Source organism: Halichondria panicea, chromosome 11, assembly GCF_963675165.1.
Source record: "Halichondria panicea chromosome 11, odHalPani1.1, whole genome shotgun sequence".
NCBI classification, from domain to species: Eukaryota; Metazoa; Porifera; class Demospongiae; order Suberitida; family Halichondriidae; genus Halichondria; species Halichondria panicea.
In genome coordinates, this window is record NC_087387.1 from 1,442,705 (window position 1) to 1,466,262 (window position 23,558).

At 43.0% G+C, this 23,558-nt stretch overlaps 4 protein-coding genes across 5 annotated transcripts; 1 reads left to right on the top strand and 3 right to left on the bottom strand.

Moving 5' to 3' along the window:
• Positions 1–37: 37 nt before the first annotated feature.
• On the bottom strand, positions 38–4,963 carry LOC135343759 (uncharacterized). The gene is made up of 8 exons (XM_064540765.1): positions 4,821–4,963; positions 4,557–4,739; positions 4,296–4,434; positions 2,498–2,623; positions 2,000–2,275; positions 1,466–1,671; positions 812–1,167; positions 38–594 (listed from the first exon to the last, which is right to left on the bottom strand). Exons 1-8 carry the CDS (start codon positions 4,878–4,880, stop codon positions 129–131), a joined length of 1,812 nt encoding a protein of 603 aa, XP_064396835.1. The 5' UTR covers positions 4,881–4,963; the 3' UTR covers positions 38–128.
• Positions 4,964–5,007: 44 nt separating this feature from the next.
• LOC135343757 (xaa-Pro aminopeptidase 1-like) lies at positions 5,008–10,949 on the top strand. The gene is made up of 14 exons (XM_064540764.1): positions 5,008–5,169; positions 5,425–5,593; positions 6,227–6,342; positions 6,403–6,526; positions 6,602–6,697; positions 6,837–6,918; positions 7,173–7,449; positions 7,847–7,897; positions 7,962–8,020; positions 8,246–8,456; positions 8,789–9,044; positions 9,380–9,495; positions 10,216–10,266; positions 10,664–10,949. Exons 1-14 carry the CDS (start codon positions 5,068–5,070, stop codon positions 10,781–10,783), a joined length of 1,830 nt encoding a protein of 609 aa, XP_064396834.1. The 5' UTR covers positions 5,008–5,067; the 3' UTR covers positions 10,784–10,949.
• LOC135343765 (cyclic AMP-dependent transcription factor ATF-2-like) lies at positions 10,900–13,950 on the bottom strand. The gene is made up of 8 exons (XM_064540771.1): positions 13,777–13,950; positions 13,402–13,489; positions 13,068–13,217; positions 12,697–12,974; positions 12,418–12,500; positions 12,040–12,308; positions 11,536–11,696; positions 10,900–11,169 (listed from the first exon to the last, which is right to left on the bottom strand). The coding sequence occupies exons 1-8, from the start codon at positions 13,894–13,896 to the stop codon at positions 11,104–11,106; spliced, it is 1,215 nt and encodes a 404-aa protein (XP_064396841.1). The 5' UTR covers positions 13,897–13,950; the 3' UTR covers positions 10,900–11,103.
• Positions 13,929–23,132, bottom strand: LOC135343755 (uncharacterized). Of its 2 annotated transcripts, none has more exons than XM_064540762.1 (17): positions 22,944–23,132; positions 22,453–22,836; positions 21,711–21,918; positions 21,403–21,584; positions 20,899–20,979; positions 20,357–20,461; positions 19,947–20,099; positions 19,559–19,711; positions 18,470–18,700; positions 17,194–17,275; positions 17,015–17,061; positions 16,801–16,899; positions 16,348–16,508; positions 15,725–16,019; positions 14,802–14,907; positions 14,327–14,573; positions 13,929–14,169 (listed from the first exon to the last, which is right to left on the bottom strand). In XM_064540762.1, the coding sequence occupies exons 1-17, from the start codon at positions 23,040–23,042 to the stop codon at positions 14,028–14,030; spliced, it is 2,775 nt and encodes a 924-aa protein (XP_064396832.1). In that variant the 5' UTR covers positions 23,043–23,132; the 3' UTR covers positions 13,929–14,027. The 2 variants fall into 2 exon arrangements, with proteins under 2 accessions (XP_064396832.1, XP_064396831.1); XM_064540761.1 differs by having other exon boundaries at positions 16,348–16,607.
• Between the last annotated feature and the right edge of the window lie 426 nt (positions 23,133–23,558).

Below are 23,558 nucleotides of genomic sequence, written 5' to 3' on the forward strand. Positions count from 1 at the left end.
TGCAAAGCTAGTATTTGAGCCCACAATTCTGACAGCACATTAATAATCTGAAAATAATCGAGCAACGAAATCATAGGAACACACATGGCAATGAACAGGATCAGGAGTGCTAGAAACATCTACACAAGTCAGTCTTGGGGCGTGATAGGTTTAAACTTATTTCTTCTTCGTCCACTACGTCTGCCGGCAGCGTTAACACTCGGTGAGTAGTCTCCTCTTTCCTTTATAGCCTCTCCACTTTCACTTACTCCTACGTTTTCAGTTTCATTATTAGATACGGTGATTGAAACAGATTCTTGAACAGTTTGTTGAGCTTTGATTGGTTCCCCATCAACATCGTCATGAGCTTCACTCTTCACACTATCACCAGGTCCACCCTCCACATTGTCACCAGGTCCACCCTCCACACCGTCACCAGCTCCACTCTCCACTCCCTCACCAGGTCCACCCTCCACTCCCTCACCAGCTCCACCCTCCACGCCGTCACGATATTCATTCACCACAATTTTTGGAGGCTGATCAACCCCAAGAGCCGCAGTTTCATCATCTATGGTAGCAACAGAGTCTTCAGGTGCTTTTGTATCTTCAAGAGGTCTATATAAATGAAAGCAACACCACATATCAATTTGTATAAGACTACATACAAGCAAAGATAGGGGGAACCAAGAGTCATGCGAATGTACATTGAAGTCTGCACTCCCCCCCCCCATTATCACACACGCACGCATGCACGCACGCACGCACGCACGCACGCACGCACGCACGCACGCACACACACACACACACACACACACACACACACACTGCTCACTTGAACTTGTTCTTTCTCCGAGTTTTCTTGTTGTTAGGTGAATCATCAGATTGTCCATCGGTCTTGGTTTCCTCGTCAACAGCTGGTTCTTGTTGCTCCTTCAATTTCTGTTTCATCTGCTTCTTCTTGCGGGGAGGAGGTGTGGGTTGTGCCTCATCTTCTTCGTCTGCAATCTGATTGGACGCCTTTAGCTCAAGGGTGGGGCTAGATTCGGTACTGGGCGACTTTAATGATCGTCTAGCAACAGGAACTGGGGGTGTGGTATCCCCTTTAAGATTCTGTCTGGCTTTTGGAACAGGCCTTTGCACTTCAGTATTCTCCATGCTGGTTGGCGAAGGGGTTTTTTGTTGGGCCTCCTGTAATTAAATTTATTAATTTGTCACACTTTGTTTGTGCAAAGAGAACGGAGCAGTTGGGATAAATGAAAAAGTTATGCAGTGGGTGAATGTAAGGGCAATACTGTTATGAGATGCTTCAATTAGCGAGTGCAAAACAATCCAAGATGTGATATTTTAATTTTGGTTTAAAGTATGGCCAGTAGGAAACAATTATGATCTAACTATTAAGATAATGCTACAGCGAGTTAATCTCTGACAAAAGTATGGCTATAAATTATCAGTATATCAATGAAAGTCAGTGTTACAAATAGATCACCTGCTCATTCCCAGAGTCATCTGAGTCCTCAGTGTCTGTTGAGGTGTCCACACCGTCAGGGGAATCCCCCTCCTTCTCTTTAGGAGGTGTAGTGATAGTGCGCAGGGCGTCCGAGACAATCTGGGCAGCCACAGTTGGAGGTGGTGGTCGAGCAGGGGCGCTCTTGATGAATGTGTACTTATTAGTGCTGCTCCCCACAGAGTTGGCTGTATGGTCAGGTGTGTGTGAAAAGAGAAGAGGGATGGTACCAGAGGTCCGACATGCGTGCACGAATCACTACAAGTGCTAGTGCATTTGGCCTGCATGTTATCACATGACATGACCGCAATGACATCAATGCACTGAACTTGTAGTGATTCGTGCACGCATGTCAGACCTCCTCTGGGATGATACTGAATACTACGACACCAAGTTTGTGGTATTCAAGCGTGAATTTTGCGAGAGTTAAACATCATGTAAGAGACTAATGATGCATGAAAGGTGTATTACAAAGAAGCCATAGGACAGTAGGTAGTTGTATACTTGAATACATACCTCTAGTGTGCACGGCTGTCATTTCCTTGAAGCACTCTCTACACGTCCTCTCCAGTTTCCCTCCTCCCTCTCCGCCCCCAGAGACCACACTCCCTTCTCCGGTGACGAGGGACACACGATGAGGGGAACAAGACGTGCACACAACACGCCCACACCGACGACAATGGTGCTTCCGTTGAAACGCCGAGAATTTGGTAGAGCAGATCATACACTCTTTAGACATAGAGTCTGGTACCCATACTGGGCGTGTGATCACCTGCTGCTGGCTGTCCGACACTGCGTGGGTGGGTGTGAGGAGTGAGGGGTGTGTGGGGTGTGGGTGGAGGAGGTACATGTATATATGGAAACCTTCAACAGAGAGTGATCATTCAAGGGTTTAAAGAATGCATCTAGGCATGTAATTGTTTAACACTGAAGTTGAATGTACATGTACGTACATTTTATTGTATAAGAATAATAAACAAGTTATGATAATAATGATTAATATAGATGACTCACAAGTCTTTGCAACCCTTGATATGTGCTTCTGAAGATTGGCTATCCAGTTGGCTTTGTCAGCAGCAGATTGTCCGAATACATGAAATGATTTGTTGGCATGACTGATTTGAAAGGCATTAGCCACATCTGTGCAAGGGAGGAGACAAACGACCAAACAAGGACGTGTGTTATTAGCAGTGTAAACACAGATCATACAAGTTCTGGGAGTATTTACAGCCTATAATACACTAAGTGAATTCTTTGAAGTCTTTTGCTACCCATTCTATTTTTTAACAGCTTTTTCGATTACATACTGTGGCCATGATTGGTTGTAGTGTCCCAAATCCCAGGGATGAGGGACACTGTAATTGGTATAACTGGCAGCTTAGATAGTAAGGAGCGGCTTTTAGGCACACACAAAAGCAACTAATAATGTTAGCATAAAATTTAATTACCACAAGTAAACAAACAAAAGCATTAATGGTTGCTCTGTGCAATATAATTGTATGGAAACCAATCCACACACTACATGTAATTACGTAAAAGGCTTACAACTACTATTTGTATTTTTTAACCTACATGTATTTTGTACTCTACCACAGTAGTCGGTTAATATAATTATAACACCCGCTACTTCCAATGCACACTGTACATACACCACCATCTGATACTATAATTAGGTCAACACCACCAGCACAGTAAGCTACACACGATCTGAACCACCAGCACAGTAAAGGTACACACGATCTGAACCACCAGCACAGTAAAGCTACACACGATCTGAACCACCAGCACAGTAAAGGTACACACGATCTGAACCACCAGCACAGTAAAGCTACACACGATCTGAACCACCAGCACAGTAAAGGTACACACGATCTGAACCACCAGCACAGTAAAGCTACACACGATCTGAACCACCAGCACAGTAAAGCTACACCACCAGCACAGTAAGCTACACACGATCTGAACCACCAGCACAGTAAAGCTACACCACCAGCACAGTAAGCTACACACGATCTGAACCACCAGCACAGTAAGCTACACCACCAGCACAGTAAAGCTACACACGATCTGAACCACCAGCACAGTAAGCTACACCACCAGCACAGTAAAGCTACACACGATCTGAACCACCAGCACAGTAAAGCTACACACGATCTGAACCACCAGCACAGTAAAGGTACACACGATCTGAACCACCAGCACAGTAAAGGTACACACGATCTGAACCACCAGCACAGTAAAGCTACACACGATCTGAACCACCAGCACAGTAAAGCTACACACGATCTGAACCACCAGCACAGTAAAGGTACACACGATCTGAACCACCAGCACAGTAAAGCTACACACGATCTGAACCACCAGCACAGTAAAGGTACACACGATCTGAACCACCAGCACAGTAAAGGTACACACGATCTGAACCACCAGCACAGTAAAGCTACACACGATCTGAACCACCAGCACAGTAAAGCTACACCACCAGCACAGTAAAGCTACACCACCAGCACAGTAAAGCTACACCACCAGCACAGTAAGCTACACCACCAGCACAGTAAGCTACACCGTACATACACGATCTGAACCACCAGCACAGTAAGCTACACTGTACATACACGATCTGAACCACTAGCACAGCAAGCTACACCACCAGCACAGTAAGCTACACCGTACATACACGATCTGAACCACTAGCACAGTAAAGCTACACTGTACACACGATCTGAACTATCAGCACAGTAAAGCTACACCGTACATACACGAATGATCTGATGCTAGTATATAGGTCGAGGACTCGTCCCCATAGTCTCACCTAGATTATCCTCATCTGTCTCAGAGGCGAAGTCAGCATCTACTCTGGGCTGATAGAAACAGTCTGCACTCACTGACATTTGAGAGAGGGGCAGAATCACTTGATTGCTATAGAGACCCGCGACAATTTTTCCATATACCTGCAAAATGGGAAAAAGCTAATAAATCTTGGGACGATATCCATTGCTTGTGCGAAAGCATGCGCGTATTTTTTTTAACTCGATGATATAGCTGATGTACATTTGTATGCTGATCAACTTACTAGTATGTCATTGAACAAGAAAAACTGTCGTTTCTTGAGTCCTTTACGGCATACTTTATACAACACCCCTTCGCGTATAAATATCCTCCCTGGAACCAATAGCACCGCTCCCCCAGCAAACTTGTTCTGAATCTCAGTGATCTTCTCGATGTTGAAGTCAGATTGAGCCAAGGCTGCCTCAGCCTGCACAAAATACACAATTTATGAAAACTACTCAAACATGTCAAAGATATAAATTGTGTGGGTAGCTGAAGCTATCCTTACCTCGGTCATATGAACATTGGCTGCATTTACTTGACCTCCTTTCTTCTTGAATATGCTCATTTTGCACTGAACTACTAGTAAAATCGATAGCTCTGTCTGGTCTCTCGATTTCTTTCAAGTCAACTTGTACTCCCACACCCACTTTTTGGTCATAAGTATGTATGGTAAACATCGTCAATTTCTACAGTGCAGGAAATTTGGTAAAGATCGTTAACGTCATTTAATCAGGGCCAAGCAAAAGCTAAAGATGGAGAAACGTTTAGAAGGTGTAAGGAGCTGCATGCGAGACACTAAGCTTGTTCCAGCTCCCCTCTCAGCTTTCATCATCCCTACTGACGATGCTCATCAGGTACTTCAATGCATATCTGTCGCCTTTGTCTAGATAGATAAAAAAATAAAAAGTAATCAAAAGTAAAAGATGATCTACTGTAAAATTCAGTGAGTGAGTGAGACGTACAATTTAATACAATGCAGTGAAGTACTGTACCACTGGCATCAGTTTTAAGCACCTAATCATTTCCCTTGAACACGAAAGAAATAGTGCATTTATATATAAATACGGTTGATACGATCATCAATTTTTGCATTCAATTTTTGCGTGCAGAGTGAGTACATAGCGGACTGTGACAAGAGGAGAGAGTTCATATCAGGGTTCACTGGTTCTGCAGGGACTGCCGTGGTTACTGCTGACCATGCACTCCTATGGACGGATGGCCGCTATTTTCTCCAGGCCTCTCAGCAGCTCGATGGCAACTGGACACTCATGAAAATGGGTGTGTGAAGGGTGGGATGGGGTGTGTGTGTGCACCTTCGTGACAGACATTTGTATTCAAGTTCGATCTATACAGAATATAGACTATTGAAGTAAACTATCTGTCGTTTACAATATGTACAGTAGACTCTTGTTAATACGGCCACCCTTGGGAAATTGCAGAAAACGATCTAACTAATTTTGCTGTAGCTGATCTACTGCTTGTGCGTATTTTACCAGCCTAACTTTGAGTTTTAATAGTTAAACGTGTACAGAATGTATGGATACAAGCTCCAGAGTGTTACTAGCCTCGCTCCCGGCCTGACTTTTCTCTATTGTAACGGTCTCCTTTCTCCTTCAAGAAAATTGGCCTGAGCGAGGCTAGAGTGTTATAACGTTATAGGTAAAGTAATGAGGATGTAAAGATGTTGTTTCGTGTTTCTTGAAAGACTCAGTTCTTGTTCACAATATTGCTCCCTTAGGGCTTTGACCACATTAGAATCCCCTCCATCTGTCATGTATTCATACTTACATGTATATACTGTAGGGTTTCTTGTGGTTTTCACTTAAAAATCAATTTGTTATGCCGCCTCGGTTAGCACATGTATGGGTGCCACTATAATTTCTTGTTTGATAATCTCTTACATTATTGTAGGCAATCCTGGTGTGCCTAGTTTGGAGGCGTGGCTTGCAAAGGAACTCCCGTTGGGGTCAAAGGTTGGATTTGACCCCTCCCTAACCTCGGAGCTCACCTTTAAGCAGTACTCTCAAGTGAGTCTCTGTACATTATTACGTGATTGACGTGTTATAATTATGACCTTTGACCTTTAGGCTCTAGAGTGTGCCGGCATTGACCTTTTGCCAGTGACGACGAACCTCATTGATGTTGTGTGGGGAGGGGAGAAACCATCTCGCCCCTGTAATCAACTCATGGTGCTGCCAATCAAATACTCCGGTAGGTCACATTACGTACTTGTAGGACAATTTTCAGACCCAATAAAAAAAAATGTCGCTAAAACTATATTTGCAGGACGTTCTTGGCAGGATAAAGTGTGTGATATACGTGAGAAGATGAAAGATGCTAATGCTTCGGTGGTCATGGTCACTGCATTGGATGAAGTAGCTTGTGAGTTTCTCCCGTTATGTGCAAAGCCCTCATCCACCCACACATTCATTTATCCATTCATCCACCCACTCATCCACCCATTCATCCACCCACTCATCCACCCACTCATCCATCCACTCATCCATTCATTCATTCACAGGGCTGTTTAACTTGAGAGGATCGGACATTGAGTACAACCCACTGTTCTTTGCCTACGCCATAATCAGCACTGAGGAAGTGAGGTAAGAATTGTGCAGTTAGTAATATAGTGAAACCTGTCTATTGTGGTCACCCTAATAAATGTTCGAAGAGCCCCAAAGCCTGTACACACATAGCATAGCGTGTGTTAGCAGGCCTCCTCTTTATTACAGCCACTGTTTGATCTGCTCTAGGGTGACTTCTATTTAAGCTGATTCAGAATGGCTTGACCAAACATGTAATGGGTATATAACTGTGCTATGCATAACCGACGGTTATTATAATATTACTTTTACAGACTCTTTATCAGAGAGGAGCAATTAAGCCCAGACGTACTGGAGCATTTATGTGCCGGCAAAGAGGGCGGGGTCAAGACCTTCCCATACGAGGCTGCGTCATCACACTTGTCACAGCTTGTGGGGAGTGTAGAGGGGAAGGTGTGGCTGAGTGGGAAGTCAAGCCACGCCCTCTACTCCATCGTACCCTCGGCCAAGAAAAAGGACATTCTCTCACCAATACAGCTATTGAAGGCAATAAAGAATGAAACAGAGATACAAGGAATGAGATATTCTCATGTGAGTTGCTCTTATCATCATTATTGCAGAATGAGCTGCTGGCTTTAAGTGTTGTCAAATCTTGTATTCTTTAATGATTAATAATACCACCTCAGTGAATACTTTTGAGTCATTCGAAAGACTACTGTATTACTAGAATGTTTTGCGAGCATCAAACATATACGAACTTTGCGAGGGTTGATCAATTCGCAAAAATAAAATCGCAAAACCTAAATTATTACTTGTAAATACTAGTTAGATCGCAAAGGGTAAGTTTTTCATCCGCAAAATATTTTAGTAATACGGTATACAGCTAGCTACATGTAGCAATGAATCCTTGTACCTGAGTGTATAAGCAAACCAGTAGATTCACGGTGATACTAGTAACTCTTGCACACACACCATGCTCTACCTACAGATCCGAGATGCAGCTGCCTTGTGCGAGTACCTGTGGTGGCTGGAGACAGAGGTATCACCATCCCTATAATAATATTTATGTAATAGAGCTGGTACTAAATATACTTCTCCTTCAGGTGGACAAGGGAGAGCTGAATGAAGTGACTGCTGCTGATAAACTCGAGGAACTGAGGAGGTGAGATAGACCTGGGAGAGTATACCTGTATAATTATATTGTATGTATGATGCCCCAAACCTACAGTATGTGCTAGCAGAGTGAACATGTCCTTGTCTGATAATTTTACACGAAATAACCGTCTTAAGAATTAAGCTTACAAAAGTATTGCGAATTGTGTAGTATCAAGCATACTATTATCTGTTCATGTACGTACATTTATCCACCCCCCCCCCCTCCCCCCAGTGAACAGCCTGACTACGTGTCTCTGAGTTTCCCCACAATCTCATCGTCAGGGCCCAATGGAGCCGTGATCCACTATCGTCCTATACCGGCCACGGCTCGTACCCTCTCACGGGCGGAGCTCTACCTCTGTGACAGCGGGGGACAGTACAAGGACGGGACCACTGATGTCACCAGGACCATCTCACTGGGATCTCCATCTCAGAAAGAAAAGGTACTGTTACAGTAAGAAGACATATTGATTAGTGAGGGTACCTAACCTGCCTCCAGATATGACTGTATGATGTGTAAGGCTTGAATTAGCTGATGCGGTAATTCCCTCGCATAGTTACAAAGCTCGCCAATTCTAAATACAGTCACTGTTCTCATTGAATGAGTTCCTTTATTAGACCTGAAACCTCTACGCACCCATTAATGAGAGAAAGTCAAACTTCCCTGTTATAGCTTAGAAGCTCATAGACACGTAATAACTTTAAACTGTACTCTAAAGCATGTATTTAGTGAATGTCGTGATTGCTGGGACTCTATGTTTCTCTTGACCTTCAGGAATGCTTCACACTGGTGCTCAAGGGCCACATTGCACTGTGCTCTGCTGTCTTCCCCAACAAGACAGCTGGTAGTCGTATCGACGCCCTGGCTCGACTCCCGCTGTGGGGGGCGGGGTTAGACTACAAGCACGGGACAGGGCACGGAGTTGGTGCATTCCTCAATGTACACGAGGGACCACAGAGCATTGGGACAAAGGCGGGAGCCCAACCCCGCTATTCTGAGCCTCTTCAAGCTGGCATGTTTGTTAGTGATGGTGAGTGGAGCAGCTACATAGAGTTTGAATGGAAAGAGGTGCTTTTTATAACGTAACCCCGTAACTCAGTAATCTAGAGTATCCAAAGACCGACTGTCTGTAACAGTTCTATAGTTATTATGTACTGTATTGTATGATAACCTATCTCCCCCTTTTGTTCCCTCTATCCCAACTCTCTCCCTTTCTTTCCAATATCCCTCACTCTTCCTCACTATCACTATCCCCTATCAGCCCCTATCAGTGCTAACAGAGCCAAAATCCATGCCTAGTTATTGAGTACAGTACTTCCCTCTTTGGTTGTTGAGGTTTTTCAATATTCTCTCGCTCTATTACAGAGCCTGGCTACTATGAGGACGGGAAGTTTGGTATCCGCATTGAGAACGTGGTAGTGGTGGTTCCCACGGAAACTAAGTACGGTAGCGGCTACCTGACCATGGAGCCAGTCACCTTGGTGAGTATGTCATTGCTTGATTGATGTGTGTACTCATTACGAAGCCTGTGTTTGTATTATTTATAATCATGTAATTGAGAGTTTCGTATAGGATATACCACACCTAAGAGGAGGATATGCACCCATATATCCTCCGCTACCATGGTTACTCCGAGGCGGAGCCGAGGGGTATGTAACCATGGTAGCGGAGGATATATAGGGTGCATATCCTCCGAGTAGGTGTGGCATATCTGACTTATACCACGTGACCGCAGCACTATAAAAGGACCTCCCCCTAGCAACAATTCAATCGCAATGCAGACTGCAAAAAAGAACAAGACTATGCCGGATTTTGCAGCCGTCAAAGAGCTAGTTGAGCAACATGTTGACTCCTACAGATGCTCAAGAGTTTCCTTGGTCCAAGCGTTGACCATTCGACGTCCCTTACTGGAGTTGCAAGCTCTTCTTGGATAAAATGTATCTAAACCGCGCCCATGGACCCATGGAAGCTTAGCCATCTTGTTGGAGAGCACCTTCCGTGTTTCTGCCGTCGCTTTGAGTCTTAGTACCGTCAAGCATGGCTCTTTTCTCTTTGCTTACTTTCTTGAACAAATGAAAAGCAACTTGAAAAACTGTGCATGCCTGGGGCTGTATGCTAATATTCTATATATCCTACAGCTGTTGACCAATGAGATCAATTTGTGGTGACGTAAGTGTGGTATAAATTCCATTCTTGTGCAGGTTCCCATTCAAATGAAGATGGTGGAACCAAGCTTACTCACAGCTGATGAGGTAAGTCATGCAGTACATACGTGGCTGTAGGTTAATTCTCAATGCATACTCTTTCGATTTGTTGTCTAAGCACTTTACAGAGTAAAATCAATTTTCGTGGCGGTAAAAAATTCGTTCAACTCGAACACGGTGATTTTCGTGAGCAAACATTTCGTTTGACTTCATTCCCTGCACTGCATTGCATGCGTTTTGGTAAACCACGCCTACGTTTTCGTGGAGGTCAGCTTTCCCACGAAAATAACAAACATTTATATACCCCACAAAAATTACTGCTATCAGGTGCCCGCTATACAGTAGTAGCTGCTCGATCTCAAAGATTGTATGCTTTAAATACAGTGTCTGCTGTGTCTGTATCAGTGTTGTGTTGTCATTGATCGTGCATTGTTTGTACTTACAGATCTCATGGATCAACCATTACCACAGCGAGTGTTTGGACAAGGTGGGAAATTACCTAGGTGACAGTGGAAAAACGGAGGTTCTGAAGTGGTTGCAGAGAGAAACACAACCACTTGGTTAACTCTAACTCTCTAAGTACTAATAGCAATTTCAGAGTGAACAGCTTTATATGAACATGCAGCTTTATATGCATGCATGCACGTAGAATTTATATTCATAGTTCTACATACAATATCATGTATTCACAAAACGTATATTTTGTCATAGACTTTGGCTGAATGTGAAAACACCAATTAAGGGGTAGACATGTGACATTGTGCAATGTACAATTCAAGTTGCATCAACTTGAGAGCTACAGTACAAATAAAAACAGATGTATACACAATTGCAACACATAGCTGCATATGGTAGAGTTAGTGAATGAGCTACCTAGGTGAGACTTCAAAGTCGTTCAGATAGACTATCCGACTCAGACGACTCCATACAGATCTCCACATCAGTGGCCACCTGGAAGGGACACAGACGTATAATTATGTGAACCATGCATGCATATACAGTTCAAAAGAGAGTAAGCATTTCTACTTCAAAGAGATGCGCCTGTACTAGCCTGAAGAGTGCCTACATTACAACCCTTCTGCCCCTCTAATTATAAAACAGGAAGTAGTTAGAGGAGGTACGACATCCGCGTGTCATCCGCATGTCTTTAACACACACATTTCGAACTTTGACCTAAGGAATGTGTGTCTAAAACGTTTTCTTTGACACGCGGATGTCGTACCTCCTCTGGGAAGTACTGGTGCTTTGTGCAAGTATTGGCACAGTCAGACTATAATACATGTATGCGCTGTGGTACTGCTAACTCGATCTCCTCACCTCTGGAGTCTGTTGCTGTGTCACGAGAGAGGACTGTGAGATGTTGGGGACTACAGAGCCCACCAGAGGCACAGGACTGGAGATGAGGGGAGACATGGAGGGCATGTTGGACAGTTGGGTAAGGAGTGTCACATTACCACCTTCAGATTCAACACTGCACTCTGTGTATGAGGGGGTGGGTGAATAGTACTGTAATGAACCATACACTGTGCATTGATAGGGAAGTGTGGGCACGCATGACTGATGTACACGTAGTTAAGTTATTCTACAAATAGAGCAGACATGTTTTTGATAACACTGCCGGTGCCAGCCAGGTGCTCTCAGCAGTGATGTTGCCTGGCTATTTTCAATCTACACACATTTGCCTCCTATATACCTATAATTATAGCCTATATAAACTTTATTGTGTGGTAAACTAGGCTCCAACCACCACCAACCATGTGGGCACGTCCCTGACACAGTACAGTACACAGTGTCTACACCAATACACATGTACAATCATACCTTTCCCCCCAGGGACCTGATGTACAATCAGAGGGCAGTCCTTGTGAGCAACCAGGATGGACTTGAGTTGCTGCACCTCTGACCGAAGCATTATCACCTCTTGGTGAAGGTTGTGATTCACAACGGTTATATCTTTAGACTTCTTTTCCAAGTCCTCGACCCACACCTTCTTTTTAGCTCGACATCTTGAAGCAGCCGCCCTGTTTCGCTCCAGGAACTTCTGTCTCTTCACTTCAGGGGTGTCATCGTCAGGTTTACGCCCTCGCTTTCTGGGGGGAGGCAATCACAAAAGACGAAAACCTCTTAGACATGTACATGTACATAAATGGTGGTTCAAGGCTGCAAATAAAGATAGGAACAAGACAAAAAAAGCCTCACCTTCGTAGAGGTTGTGAGGGTACAGCAAAATTTCCATCATCAGGGTCGCCAACGGTAACGATGGTGGTAGCGTTCTCTGACATCTGTGAGAAAAAAAAGACACCAGTGACAAAACGGATTTACATTGTATCCATCAAGACTTGACAACCTGCGATTAATTGAAAAGTTCATGTACGTGCAGGAGCCCATAAACTATATAATAACAATGGGCTCCTGGTACCCGCTATACGGCTCAACTCTTCCAGGATTAACTGATGTAGGTACAAGCAGTTCACTCACTGGTGATATGTTTTTGAGAGCTTGAGCCAGTAACTCTGAGCTCGTCATGCCACCGCCACTACCTCCCAACTGTTGACTGATGGCCTGCTCCAAGAGCTTCTGTTGTTCCTTCATCTGGATGGTTTGCAGTAGCTTCTGCTTGGTGAGCGCAGATGTGCTGTTAACGTGTGTGGGAGCCGATGCCATGGCAACCGGTTTGTCTGGGTTTACGAGAGTAGGGGGTGGGGCCACGGGGATGGTAACAAGGTTAGCGATATTCTCAGCAGACGAAAAGGCGTCTGCATAGGTGATCAAGATAAGATAACTAAATGGGCGAAGGCAACAACATTGTTAAAAATGAAAGTCTACTGCCATACACACCCCTTAGTTACCAATGCTGTTGTTGGTGTCTTCACTGTCAGTGTCTCCATTGGGCTTAGTCGTGGCAGAGTGGAAGTCCTGGTCAAACGGGTTGTCCAGATCTTGGAACAGTCCCGCCTCTTCGCAATTGCGTAGAAAACGGGTGGGCGTAGGCGTCTGGTCTGCGGAGGAAAGTTAAATATGAGATCAGTTTTAGGCTTGTATGTACCTACCTACAGTGTGTAGGCACTTAACAAACTACGATGTACAAGTCAAACATACTGCAAGCTTTTAGGCTTTGCTCAAGGCTTTTAAGCTTTTAGGCTTTTTTGTACAGGTATAAAGTAGCTAAGGGTTCTCACTTACCAACCACCAGGGCATCAACTCCCTTGAACTTGAGAGTGAACTCGTGTCTTGCCTGATGAGTTTGAAGGTGGTCATGATTAGCAAACCTCTGCATTTAGGGATTAGTGGAATGATGTAAGTCTATAAGAGAAGGTGACATCATGGCTAGCTACACAAAATGATGTAACTAAATTTTTGACAGAATCAAGTAGTGTTCAGCTATTCTCCATCTGTCCATCGTGGATAGTATGTCTACGACAAAAATAATAATATATACTGTTGTAGTTTACGGTAGCTCTTGATATATTGGCTTTCTTCTTGGCCTAGGCCTTTGCTTTATAGCACTATACAAACTACTATACTAGCAACTATCTAGACTACGTTTTTTAGCTTTACCTGGCCACAACCAGAGGTAGGACATATAAACGGTTTCTCACTGTCACTAGACATCGTGAAAGCTTCTAACTTTGAAAAGGAACGTACAAAACTGGAACTTGTGTGAAATAATGACGTCATGCGTCACCATTCTGACGTGATTGATGACATCACATGATTATAAAATAAACATTGAAACACACATCAACACACATCAATGAAAATAAAACTGCACAGTTTGTCTATAGCACTAGGTACATGTAGCTACGGTATCAGTGTGGTAAAGGTGGTAGGGGCATCGATACTCTCCGAGAATGGGGTTCTGTAATGTTCTGCATTGACATCTCTATGAAACGTCTTCTCTCTTGAAGAGTGTGATATTGCTGACGCAGCATTAAGAGACGTCCATGGGCACTGGGAAAGTAAAAATAAAAATAATGCGTATACAGGGTAGTCAACGTAAGCAACTGATTGTCACATGACAGCATTGTCAACTACACTGCAGCATCAGTTTAATCACTCTTATTCTCTTATTTATGGGCTCATGGTATAATGTACACCCTCGACTTACTCTTGCAAGCTTTGTTTCCTTCTTTGTTTCTCCCTCTTGCTACAAGGAATGTCGGCCAGGCGTCTCGCTGCCTCTATAATCCTCTCCTCAATTTCCAGCTCCTTTTGCAACAGTGATATGCTCTCGTCTGATATGTCTGCCGTATACAGGTCTACACTGTGGGGGCGTGTTGCTCCCAGTAAGGGGTGGGCGGAGCCTCGTTGATCATCCTCCCCCACTGTTGTTGACCGTTGTATTGATTTACGTCCTGCATGTGGGCAGAGAATACAATAACACATAGTACCGTGTGTACATGTACGGATGTAGCATGGCCTTTGCTTACACAGCATGCATGCTACAAAAACATGAATGGAGGAAATTATCACAAAACAACTCCACCCCAAGTTTTTAAATCAACAATGTAATCATACGTATAATTATGTATAGTACATGACAGTTTATAGCTATGCTCCTCTATTCATTCAATGCCTCTTACTCTTGTGTAATTTTTTTATGGATTGCTGAGGTCTTTTGATTGATGAGAAGTTGTTCCTTCGCGGCGGGGGCAGTGGAGGGGGGAAATCATCATCAGAGGAGGAGTCCTGAGAAACACACATTTTGTATCATGTAATGTACATAATTATCGTGATGACAGGTACACATTTAAGGTACATGCAGAAAATTTAACGGTAGTTATATAGACATGCAGTTTGAGGTACATGTAAAATGGACAATTGTGAAAAGCTCCTTGCTGTACAAGTAAAATCTGCAAAACCCCACTGCTACTTAGACTCGCCAGCCAGCCCTTCTTCGGGGTAAGGGACTGGTGGATTTCCTATCTGAGAGTTGTGCCGGTGGAATTTTAATGAGTTGCATGACATCATGTATGACATCATCATGTGGTTTGTAATGTCTATATGCGATATGCGTGGGTTGCAAACAGCTACACAATTACAAATAAGCTCCTCTTGCTTAGTTTGTGGCAGAGAAACCAAGAAACATTGAGAACTGGTGGTAGAAGGCTACTGTCAAGCCCTTTCCATCCCCACATACTTTCAGACTGGAAAGATTTTCTCAAATGTAAGACAAGTGGTGCAAATCATCTACATACTAAAGTCACTGGAGGATTTGTCTCAATTGCAGCTTGATTGATAAGCTCTGCTTGGTCGCTTAATCTTGCACTAGCACAGTCTTGCCCATCCATTATTTTGTTATTATCATGCGTTCTACCACAAAGAAACTAACTAAGCGATACTGTGGGCCTAAGAATGTCACATGACATTGATACTGCACTCTGATTGGTCATTACCAGATTCAAGTAACGGCACAACTCTCAGATAGGCAATCCACCAGTCCCTTACCCCGAGGAAGGGCTGGCTGGCGAGTCTAACTGCTACTGTATACCGCACACACACACACCTTATTAGGACATGGTGTGGTGAGTAGCTCCCCATCAGCTGACAGACAATGCTCAGAGTAGTAATCAATCAGTTCACTCAGTCTCAGAAACGATCTTTTGGCTCCAAACAGCTCGTAACGTGTCTTTACCCCTTGCTTTGTGTCTATCCTGTAGTGCTTGACTTTGCCGTTGTGTGTGAGTGACAGTGAGTGCTCCCCCTCACGATTTTGTGACTCTCGAACCAGAAAACAATCGGACTTGACGGATCCGAGTGCTTTTTCAGCTGCTGGTCGAGAAATCATACCATGGTACCAACTGTGAGGAAAGAACAGAAAAAATAATAACACATAGCGGGTAATTTTCGTATGAACTACCCATTTAAATATGACGTATGTTGAATCTATTGCGGTATAATTTTCGTATGATGTGCTCTTCAATACGAATTATACGAACATTTCCATCAGACGAAAATACCCCGCTATACTGTACATACACACTGGAAATTAAACTATACTAAGTATATAATATGCAAATATAGACATACCTAATACCCAAGTGATCCATCACACACGTACAATGGCCACATGCAGTACGCATAATTATTAAAACAGTTTGAATAGTTGTCAGTGCTATTTCCACTCACGTGTAGGAGGAGTGGTGTTTGTGCAGAGGAGAAGAGGGCGTGGCAGCTGCTTGAGGCCCTGACGTACGCACGTCTTTCCCCCAGCTCCTCTTTTTAGCTCCTGCATGTCCGCTCTTAGCAGGGGACTTTGGAGAGGCTGGTGAGGCTCGTGACGGTGACATCTGTGGCGGAGAGAGGTGTGGTCGTGCATGGAGTGGGGGGTGTGACTGCGAGGCTGGGGAGCTCGGTGGGAGGGTCAATAATGGAGGCTCATTCTCCACCTGTACAGAGGGTCATGTGATAGTCATGTGACTGGTTGGGTGGTATAGTTATATCAGAGGAGGTCTGACACGAGTACCTCGATTAAGCTAATTTGAGGTAATGCCTTTACTGTTGCATTTGCACATGACCAAGCCTATCTAATCGAGGTACTTGTGTCGGACCACCTCTGTATAGTCATGTGATATATCTTACAGGAGGGATGGAGGTGACTGAGGAAGGGGAGGAGCAGCCAGAGTCTTCATCAGAGTCTTCAGAGATAACAGGTTGCCGGATCATACTGAGAGCCTTCTCCTATAGCAACAGATCTATCAATATAATATATATACACACGCCATTTGCAGATTGCATATGCTAGCTTTATTATTTAAGTTGCGAGCTCTCAAAGCTAATGTAAGTGTGCTCTTACCATCCTCAGCCTGTCTGAATTCCGACGAGTATAACTGCGTCTAAACGCTGCAAAAAACACAAACAAAAGAACTTCAATAATACACGTAATAACTCCACCACACAGGCACTGTAATGTGCTTCTTCTTAAATGGCATTTTCAAGGTCAACACAATGTACATGCACTGGTTTCTGGCTCACCCTGCTGTAGTTTCCTAGCCGAGGTGTGGATCACAGAGAGGGCGACTTGCAACTGACCAAGATGCCATGGCTTCAACAAAACCTGCAGTGATGCATGTGTATGGGTTATAGTTATATATTTATTATATATAGTTTAAGCGAATATACGATAAATGCACAGAGAAAAGAAACTAGCTGCACGTATATTATGGCATGAGTTCATTCAGGGTGGGTAATTTGAACCATTCAATGTTGTGATTAGGAAAACTGCATAGAAGTAAAAAAAAAACCATAGGCCTTTAGTGTTCCATGCTAGGTCATAAAGTATATATAAATACACAACAGAGCCTGAGGGTACTGTATAGCGGGTAATTTTGGTTGGTGCAAATTTTCGTACGAACTATAAAAAATTATATTCATTAAATATTTAAATATTCGTACAGCTCAGGATAGTGACGTTGAACCTATTGAGCCAGAAAAAATTCGCAGTTTATTTTCGTACGTGTTCTACTGACAAAAAAAAACACGAAAATGTTTACCCTAAATGTGCATTGTGATTGGAATGCTTTCATTTAATTATTCATTGCATGTTTTGTAAACCACAAACACAACATTCCACAAACATAACATTCCTGTGATGTATCAGTATAAATAGTTATAGTGTAACATAAACACTTGTAGGCTAATTGTCCAAAATGAAATCAAACAGAAAACAAACAAATCAAAAAACAGTACGAAAAGAAACGGAAAAAAAAAGAAAAAAAGGCAGAAAAAGAATTCAATAATAAACTAACAATAAGCATTTGAACAAGGGCCGGTGGTCTATAGTATTTGGACACTCTTTGGGAGAGTTGTCCATTGTGGATTTATTTATTTTTAAACCTTTTGACAACATGCAGCCCTTAATGGTGTTTCTATCCTGAGTTAGGTCATTTCGCTAAATTAATTATTATAACATTGAGGTAGAAAATTAGACAATCAAAACTTCAAGTTATGAGCACTCAAAGTTAGCTACGAATAAAAACTACGAATAAAAACACCAATGGTAGCGATCTTTCTCTGCCGCCATTTCACAACTACTTACACTTCTTATCACTCCCTCGCCCAAAAAAGTCTTGGCAGGCAAGATTGTTTCTTTACTGTGAGCTAAGACTTTTAAGTCTCGGCTTTACATTTATACGTATATAAACTACACTTTTTCTTCAAAATTGGAACAGCACATAAATATCACAATAAAAAGGATCGAGGTCGTAAATATGAAAAAGCTGGGAGCAGCCCACTGTTGACTCTAGCTCACCTGATGTGAGCCCACTAGATAGTCCTCTAGCTGGGCGGCCTGGATGAGTGCTCGACAAGTCTCCGAGGGAGAGTGGGTGGAGTTCTTACAGATGAGCAGGGGGGAGTACGAGTCTATGAACTTGTCATGTGATATTCGGACGGGGTAGCCACAAGATTGGATGAGGGCTGTGTCCAGAACACGAAGGTGTTGGAGCTGAGTCAGCACGTGGGAGGAGTCAAATTTTTTATCCTGGAACAACAAAAATATAGAATGTTTTGCGAGCCATCAAACATATTTTGTGTACTTGTGGTGATGATGTTATCGTTACATTCCACACAAATAATATGTGCATGCATGTACATGTAACTAATTATATAATCGCATGTACTGATCAGGTGTGTAACATGAGTAAGGTAACATGAGTAATTGCAGGGTGGGGTGTTAGAAATGAGTATGTGTGTGAAAAATAAAACGTATGTCAATAAAAGGGTGACGACGAAATTGATACAACAAGATCAATGATACCCAAACACACACACAGTACATGTACGTGGTGGCATTGAAGAATGCTGCTTATAGCCACGCGGTTGGAAAAGTGCCATAATTATAATTATGCCTTATTATATATTTACACTGTACTTCGGTAGGTAGGCGGGGGGGGGGGGGACATGATATTCATGTGCACAGCACGTACACAAGCTGTCATTTATTACCCTAAAGAATGCTCTAATATGCCTCTTGTTTACTACCCATGCACCTTTCTGGTTCTCACCACAACACATGGTGATAGAGTCGGACAATAAAACCTAATAGGGAGCTAGGAATGTACACTCCAGCTGGTGTACAATTGAATTATGCAGCACAAAGGGCACACTGTATTACATGTAAGCACTGAAATGTTATTGCTGCAAAAGCCTACTAATGCTCATAGTCCAGTTTTCAAAATGTGCCCTAACTGTACACATATCACTGGCTACAGTAATACAGTATTCAGCACACCCACGCACGCACGCACACACACACACACACACACACACACACACGCACCCACGCACACACACACACACACACACACACACACACACACACACACACGCACACACGTACTGTCTCCTCTTCTCCAGTACATAGAGTGAGCACAAAGTGTGGTTGACAAAAGGTCACCTCCTCGCACACTCTACTCATACAGTCTCTCGCTCGGTTCGTCAGAGAGTGGGCGTGGTCAGGCAGAATAACATCAGGACTAGACTCCATCATCATCTGTAAATAGATCGACTGATAATAACCGTCACCTCGCAAACATTCTAGGTACATACGGTAAATAATTATAGTTCTGTATTTGGTAAGCAATTAAAATCTTGTGCACACCAAGATCTTAATAATATCTACATAATAATTATACATGTACAGTGAGTATAATACATGTACGTACAGAAACAGATTTGCTAGTCTTAAGAGTGGTATAATTATGTTTTAAGTAACAGATGTGTCAAACCTTTGAGATATCTTGGAGTACACTGTTAGTAGAGGTGCGGAGGAGGCGTGTCAGGTCATGTGACACTGAGTGTAGCTTATTCATTCTCGGCCAATTTTCAGTCACCACATAACTCTGCTCTCCAGTAAAGTGGGACACCACAAAAGTATCAGACTGCAGAGAGATTGCGAGTAAATATATCAAAGCAACATTGTAACATGATAAAATGGAACTAATTATGAAAGGCAAAACACTGCTATAGTAATAGGTATGGTCATTACTGAGAGTTCAAAAAGGTCATCTCCCAAAGATCACTTTCTCTAGAAGCTCACAGTTAGAAAACTCAGCCTATAAAACTATTGCATAAATTATATGTACTACTAAACTCAAACAAAATAATGACCTCATTCACACAAATACATATCACGTACGTCTGTTTCGTAGCATGTGTCTCCACTTCCATCACAAGTGGTGGAGAGCGCAGTGAGTAGCTCATGAGTGGAGTCCAGACCAACACTCTGCAGTAACCCATCCGTCTGTGGGGGGTACGTGGGTGTGGGGGGTACGTGGGTGTGGGGAGTACGTGGGGGCAAAGGTCAATACATACATGCAGGGATGTGTCCACACTAGTACTGGTCGGTGGTGGTTGGTACTAACCACCTCTTAATTACCACATGTTGTTATAAGGGAAAATTTGTTTAGCCACAAACTTAGGCATATCGATATACATTGTGCATACCTCAGTCTAGCGTGGATGGTTTTACATGTACATGTAGTTACTTATACAGTAGTACATTTTAAGGCCTCATTTGTAGCGAAATAATTATACAAGTTGCATCATGCTTAATTAACCGTCTAAAGTGATGCTGCTACATTCTTCAGAGTCCACACCCAGATATAAAAATGGGACAAAGACGCTTATATATTTCTACTTGCGAGCAAACTTCAAGTCTTCAGGTGTGACTGTGCTCACCTTGTGAAAGGTATCCATGAGTGTTTGGTTGAACTCCACTGGGACTGTCTCCCACTCCACACCTTCCTCTTCGTATTGCTCCTGTGTGGAGGAGGGAGGGGCATAGCATCAGGTGAATCACATGTATGATCATGTGATCTAGCTATTACACAAACTGACTTTGAGACCCCAAAAAGAGATCACCACTCTATTAACAATAATTATTATCTCCAAGAAGCATACAATTACATGTATATGCATGTTGATTGGCTACACATTTGTACACTGCCTAAGCCTTGTTGTGTTGTACTGTCTCCAGGACAACTACTGAGCATGCATGGGTGCACACAAACAGTGACTTGTACTGTCGTTCTCAAAAGTGCAGACTAGCACATAAATTATAAGGTTCAATTAGGGGTGAAATACGTTCTCTCAAGGGTGATCAACCTAAACCAACAGGATAGCAACACATAGATAGTAGGAGTGCATGAATACACTCCTGATAGTAGCTAGTTTAACCCTCACCTGTTCCCACACGAAAAGCCTTTGACAGTAGAGGTTGTGCAGTGCCTCTGAGCAATAGCGGCCCACCAAGTCAGGGAGGGTGTTACGGTAACTGTCTGTCCACATTCCAGGCTGATTCACACACAGCACTCGACGGGGGGTCTCAGTGGGGGGTGGGGCAAGTTCAGAGTTCAACCAGCTCACTGGATAACCAAAATGCAATTGTAACTTGGCAGTAGCACTATATTTTTAGCCAAGTACTTAATTGTAGGTATATAAACAAACTACCTACCAAACATATTTCCCATTAAAAAATCCCTTTCACTTACCTGTCCAAGCCACAAGATAGGTGTACAGCTGTTGTGCCAAGATGGTGCCTGACTCAGTGTGTAGTTGCACTCCTAGGTAACTGCTAGCTTCACCTCCCTCCAATAGTAGCCTCACTGCACTCATCAGCGCCAGGTAATTGTCTCTTAATGGCAGGGGCATACCCAATTCCTCCAGTTTTTCCCTCACAACTTCATTATGTGCCAGCACCTGCGAAAATGCAATTTGCTGTTAATTAAGTGAAAAATTGGGGCAATAAGAGGAATATTCAAAATAGCACAATAATACACCTTTGATGCTATAACTAGAACGTAATAATTATGTTCACTAGAGTAATAATAATTATTGTAAGAGAGTTAGTAAACAAAACAATGAGCGACACCTCCTACACATTTTCGTTTCCTAAAGAGCAAAGGAAATAATAATGGTGTCAGGGGTAAGATTTCATGGTATGCTTAATAGGTACAAACTAGGAAACCAAGTACAAACAGGATGTCTGGCTATACTAAACACTGCGGTTGGGGAGAGAACCAAGTTACTGGGCCAGCCTGTAAACACACCATACAGAGCTAACCTAGTGTTGATGGGTAATCACACTTATATTAGTTCAAACAAACTTGTGATTTAAGGGGACCAATTATTATGAAGACCTTATAAGACTCCAATTCAAATTATATAGTAATGAATAAGTTTATGATTGCAGTGCAAAAAGCGTATCAAATATACAGCTCTTAATTATAATACCTCGAAATTATTCAGTGTTTTGGTGTTCAGTAGCATACAGGAGAAGTGCCCTCCAGTGGTCTCCATGGTAGCAGGGTCCACATAGAGAGAGGTAGTGAGCACACACTCGGGTAGTCCCTCATGGCTTGTCAGTAGAGAGAGCAACTGAACTGCAGCCATTAGTGTGCCTGTGTGTTTGGAGCTGGCTTGAGAGAGGAGAGAGGCAACCACACTCTGGAATATAGCAGTCTTGTGTGCAGCCTTGCAGCCATAGAGTAGCAGACACTGATCGTCTTCTTGCATTTTCAGGTCGTGCAGAATGTTTGCAGCAAGTCTGTTGGCTTGCACGGGGATGGTGTGGGTAGATGGGGACAGGTAGAGAGATACATTCCTACCAATGTGTGCCTGTGCAGAGGAATGATATGAGTGCTGCATGCAGTGAGCTTTACATGTGTGCAGAGATATATAGTTTATTCATGGCTAGCTAAAGCATGAATATGACTACTGCTCACATGCTGTATTCCTCGCATGTAGCGACTTTCTAAGCACGATAGTAGATTGCTGTCACTGAGCTCTTGGAGAGTGCACAGATCATCGCCATGGCATTCCATTATGATTTCTTTGGACTGTTTCTAGCTAGCTAGCTATAGATTTATTTGCTGATACTGGATTTTGAGTTGTAGTACAGTGCTAGTGCTAATAATAATTATAGTCGATCTAGGTCAAAGGTCAAGCAAGACGCCCCCTTACTGAAGTTTCGTTTAATTGAAAAAGAATTTTTGAAATAACACGTTGACCAAAGTGAAGAAAAAAAGCCTTTGTTCCTCAGTCTGATCCTTTGCTTACCCAGTATCTGTTGATTGAAAAAGAAAAAAGATGGACCAAATAGTTGCTTACGTCAAACCTCTCAAAGAATTCGCCAAGGACTCGATGAGACTGGTCAAGAGATGCACCAAACCTGACTTGAAAGGTACGAACAAAATTGTGCTCATGAGAAGTTTACTATGTGCTCTTATTATCTTCCAGAGTTTCAGAAGATTGCTCTGGCCACTGCCATTGGTTTCGCTATCATGGGGTTCATTGGATTCTTCGTGAAGCTTATCCACATACCAATCAACAACATCATT

Excerpts from the sequence above, each read along its gene's own strand:
- LOC135343765 (XM_064540771.1), bottom strand. The coding sequence starts at position 13,896 with ATGACGTCATTATTTCACACAAGTTCCAGTTTTGTACGTTCCTTTTCA. Across the intron at positions 13,218-13,401 it reads AGTTGATGCCCTGGTGGTTG|ACCAGACGCCTACGCCCACC; the intron begins GTAAGTGAGAAC and ends TTTCCTCCGCAG. Across the intron at positions 12,975-13,067 it reads AGACACCAACAACAGCATTG|ACGCCTTTTCGTCTGCTGAG; the intron begins GTAACTAAGGGG and ends TCACCTATGCAG.
- LOC135343755 (XM_064540761.1), bottom strand. The coding sequence starts at position 23,042 with ATGGAATGCCATGGCGATGATCTGTGCACTCTCCAAGAGCTCAGTGAC. Across the intron at positions 17,276-18,469 it reads ATCTAGTGGGCTCACATCAG|GTTTTGTTGAAGCCATGGCA; the intron begins GTGAGCTAGAGT and ends GCATCACTGCAG. Across the intron at positions 16,020-16,347 it reads AAACACCACTCCTCCTACAC|TTGGTACCATGGTATGATTT; the intron begins GTGAGTGGAAAT and ends CTTTCCTCACAG.
- LOC135343757 (XM_064540764.1), top strand. The coding sequence starts at position 5,068 with ATGGAGAAACGTTTAGAAGGTGTAAGGAGCTGCATGCGAGACACTAAG. Across the intron at positions 8,021-8,245 it reads AAACTCGAGGAACTGAGGAG|TGAACAGCCTGACTACGTGT; the intron begins GTGAGATAGACC and ends CCCTCCCCCCAG. Across the intron at positions 10,267-10,663 it reads GCTTACTCACAGCTGATGAG|ATCTCATGGATCAACCATTA; the intron begins GTAAGTCATGCA and ends TTGTACTTACAG.
- LOC135343759 (XM_064540765.1), bottom strand. The coding sequence starts at position 4,880 with ATGAGCATATTCAAGAAGAAAGGAGGTCAAGTAAATGCAGCCAATGTT. Across the intron at positions 2,276-2,497 it reads ATCAAGGGTTGCAAAGACTT|TGTCGGACAGCCAGCAGCAG; the intron begins GTGAGTCATCTA and ends CCACCCACGCAG. Across the intron at positions 595-811 it reads CGGAGAAAGAACAAGTTCAA|ACCTCTTGAAGATACAAAAG; the intron begins GTGAGCAGTGTG and ends TCATTTATATAG.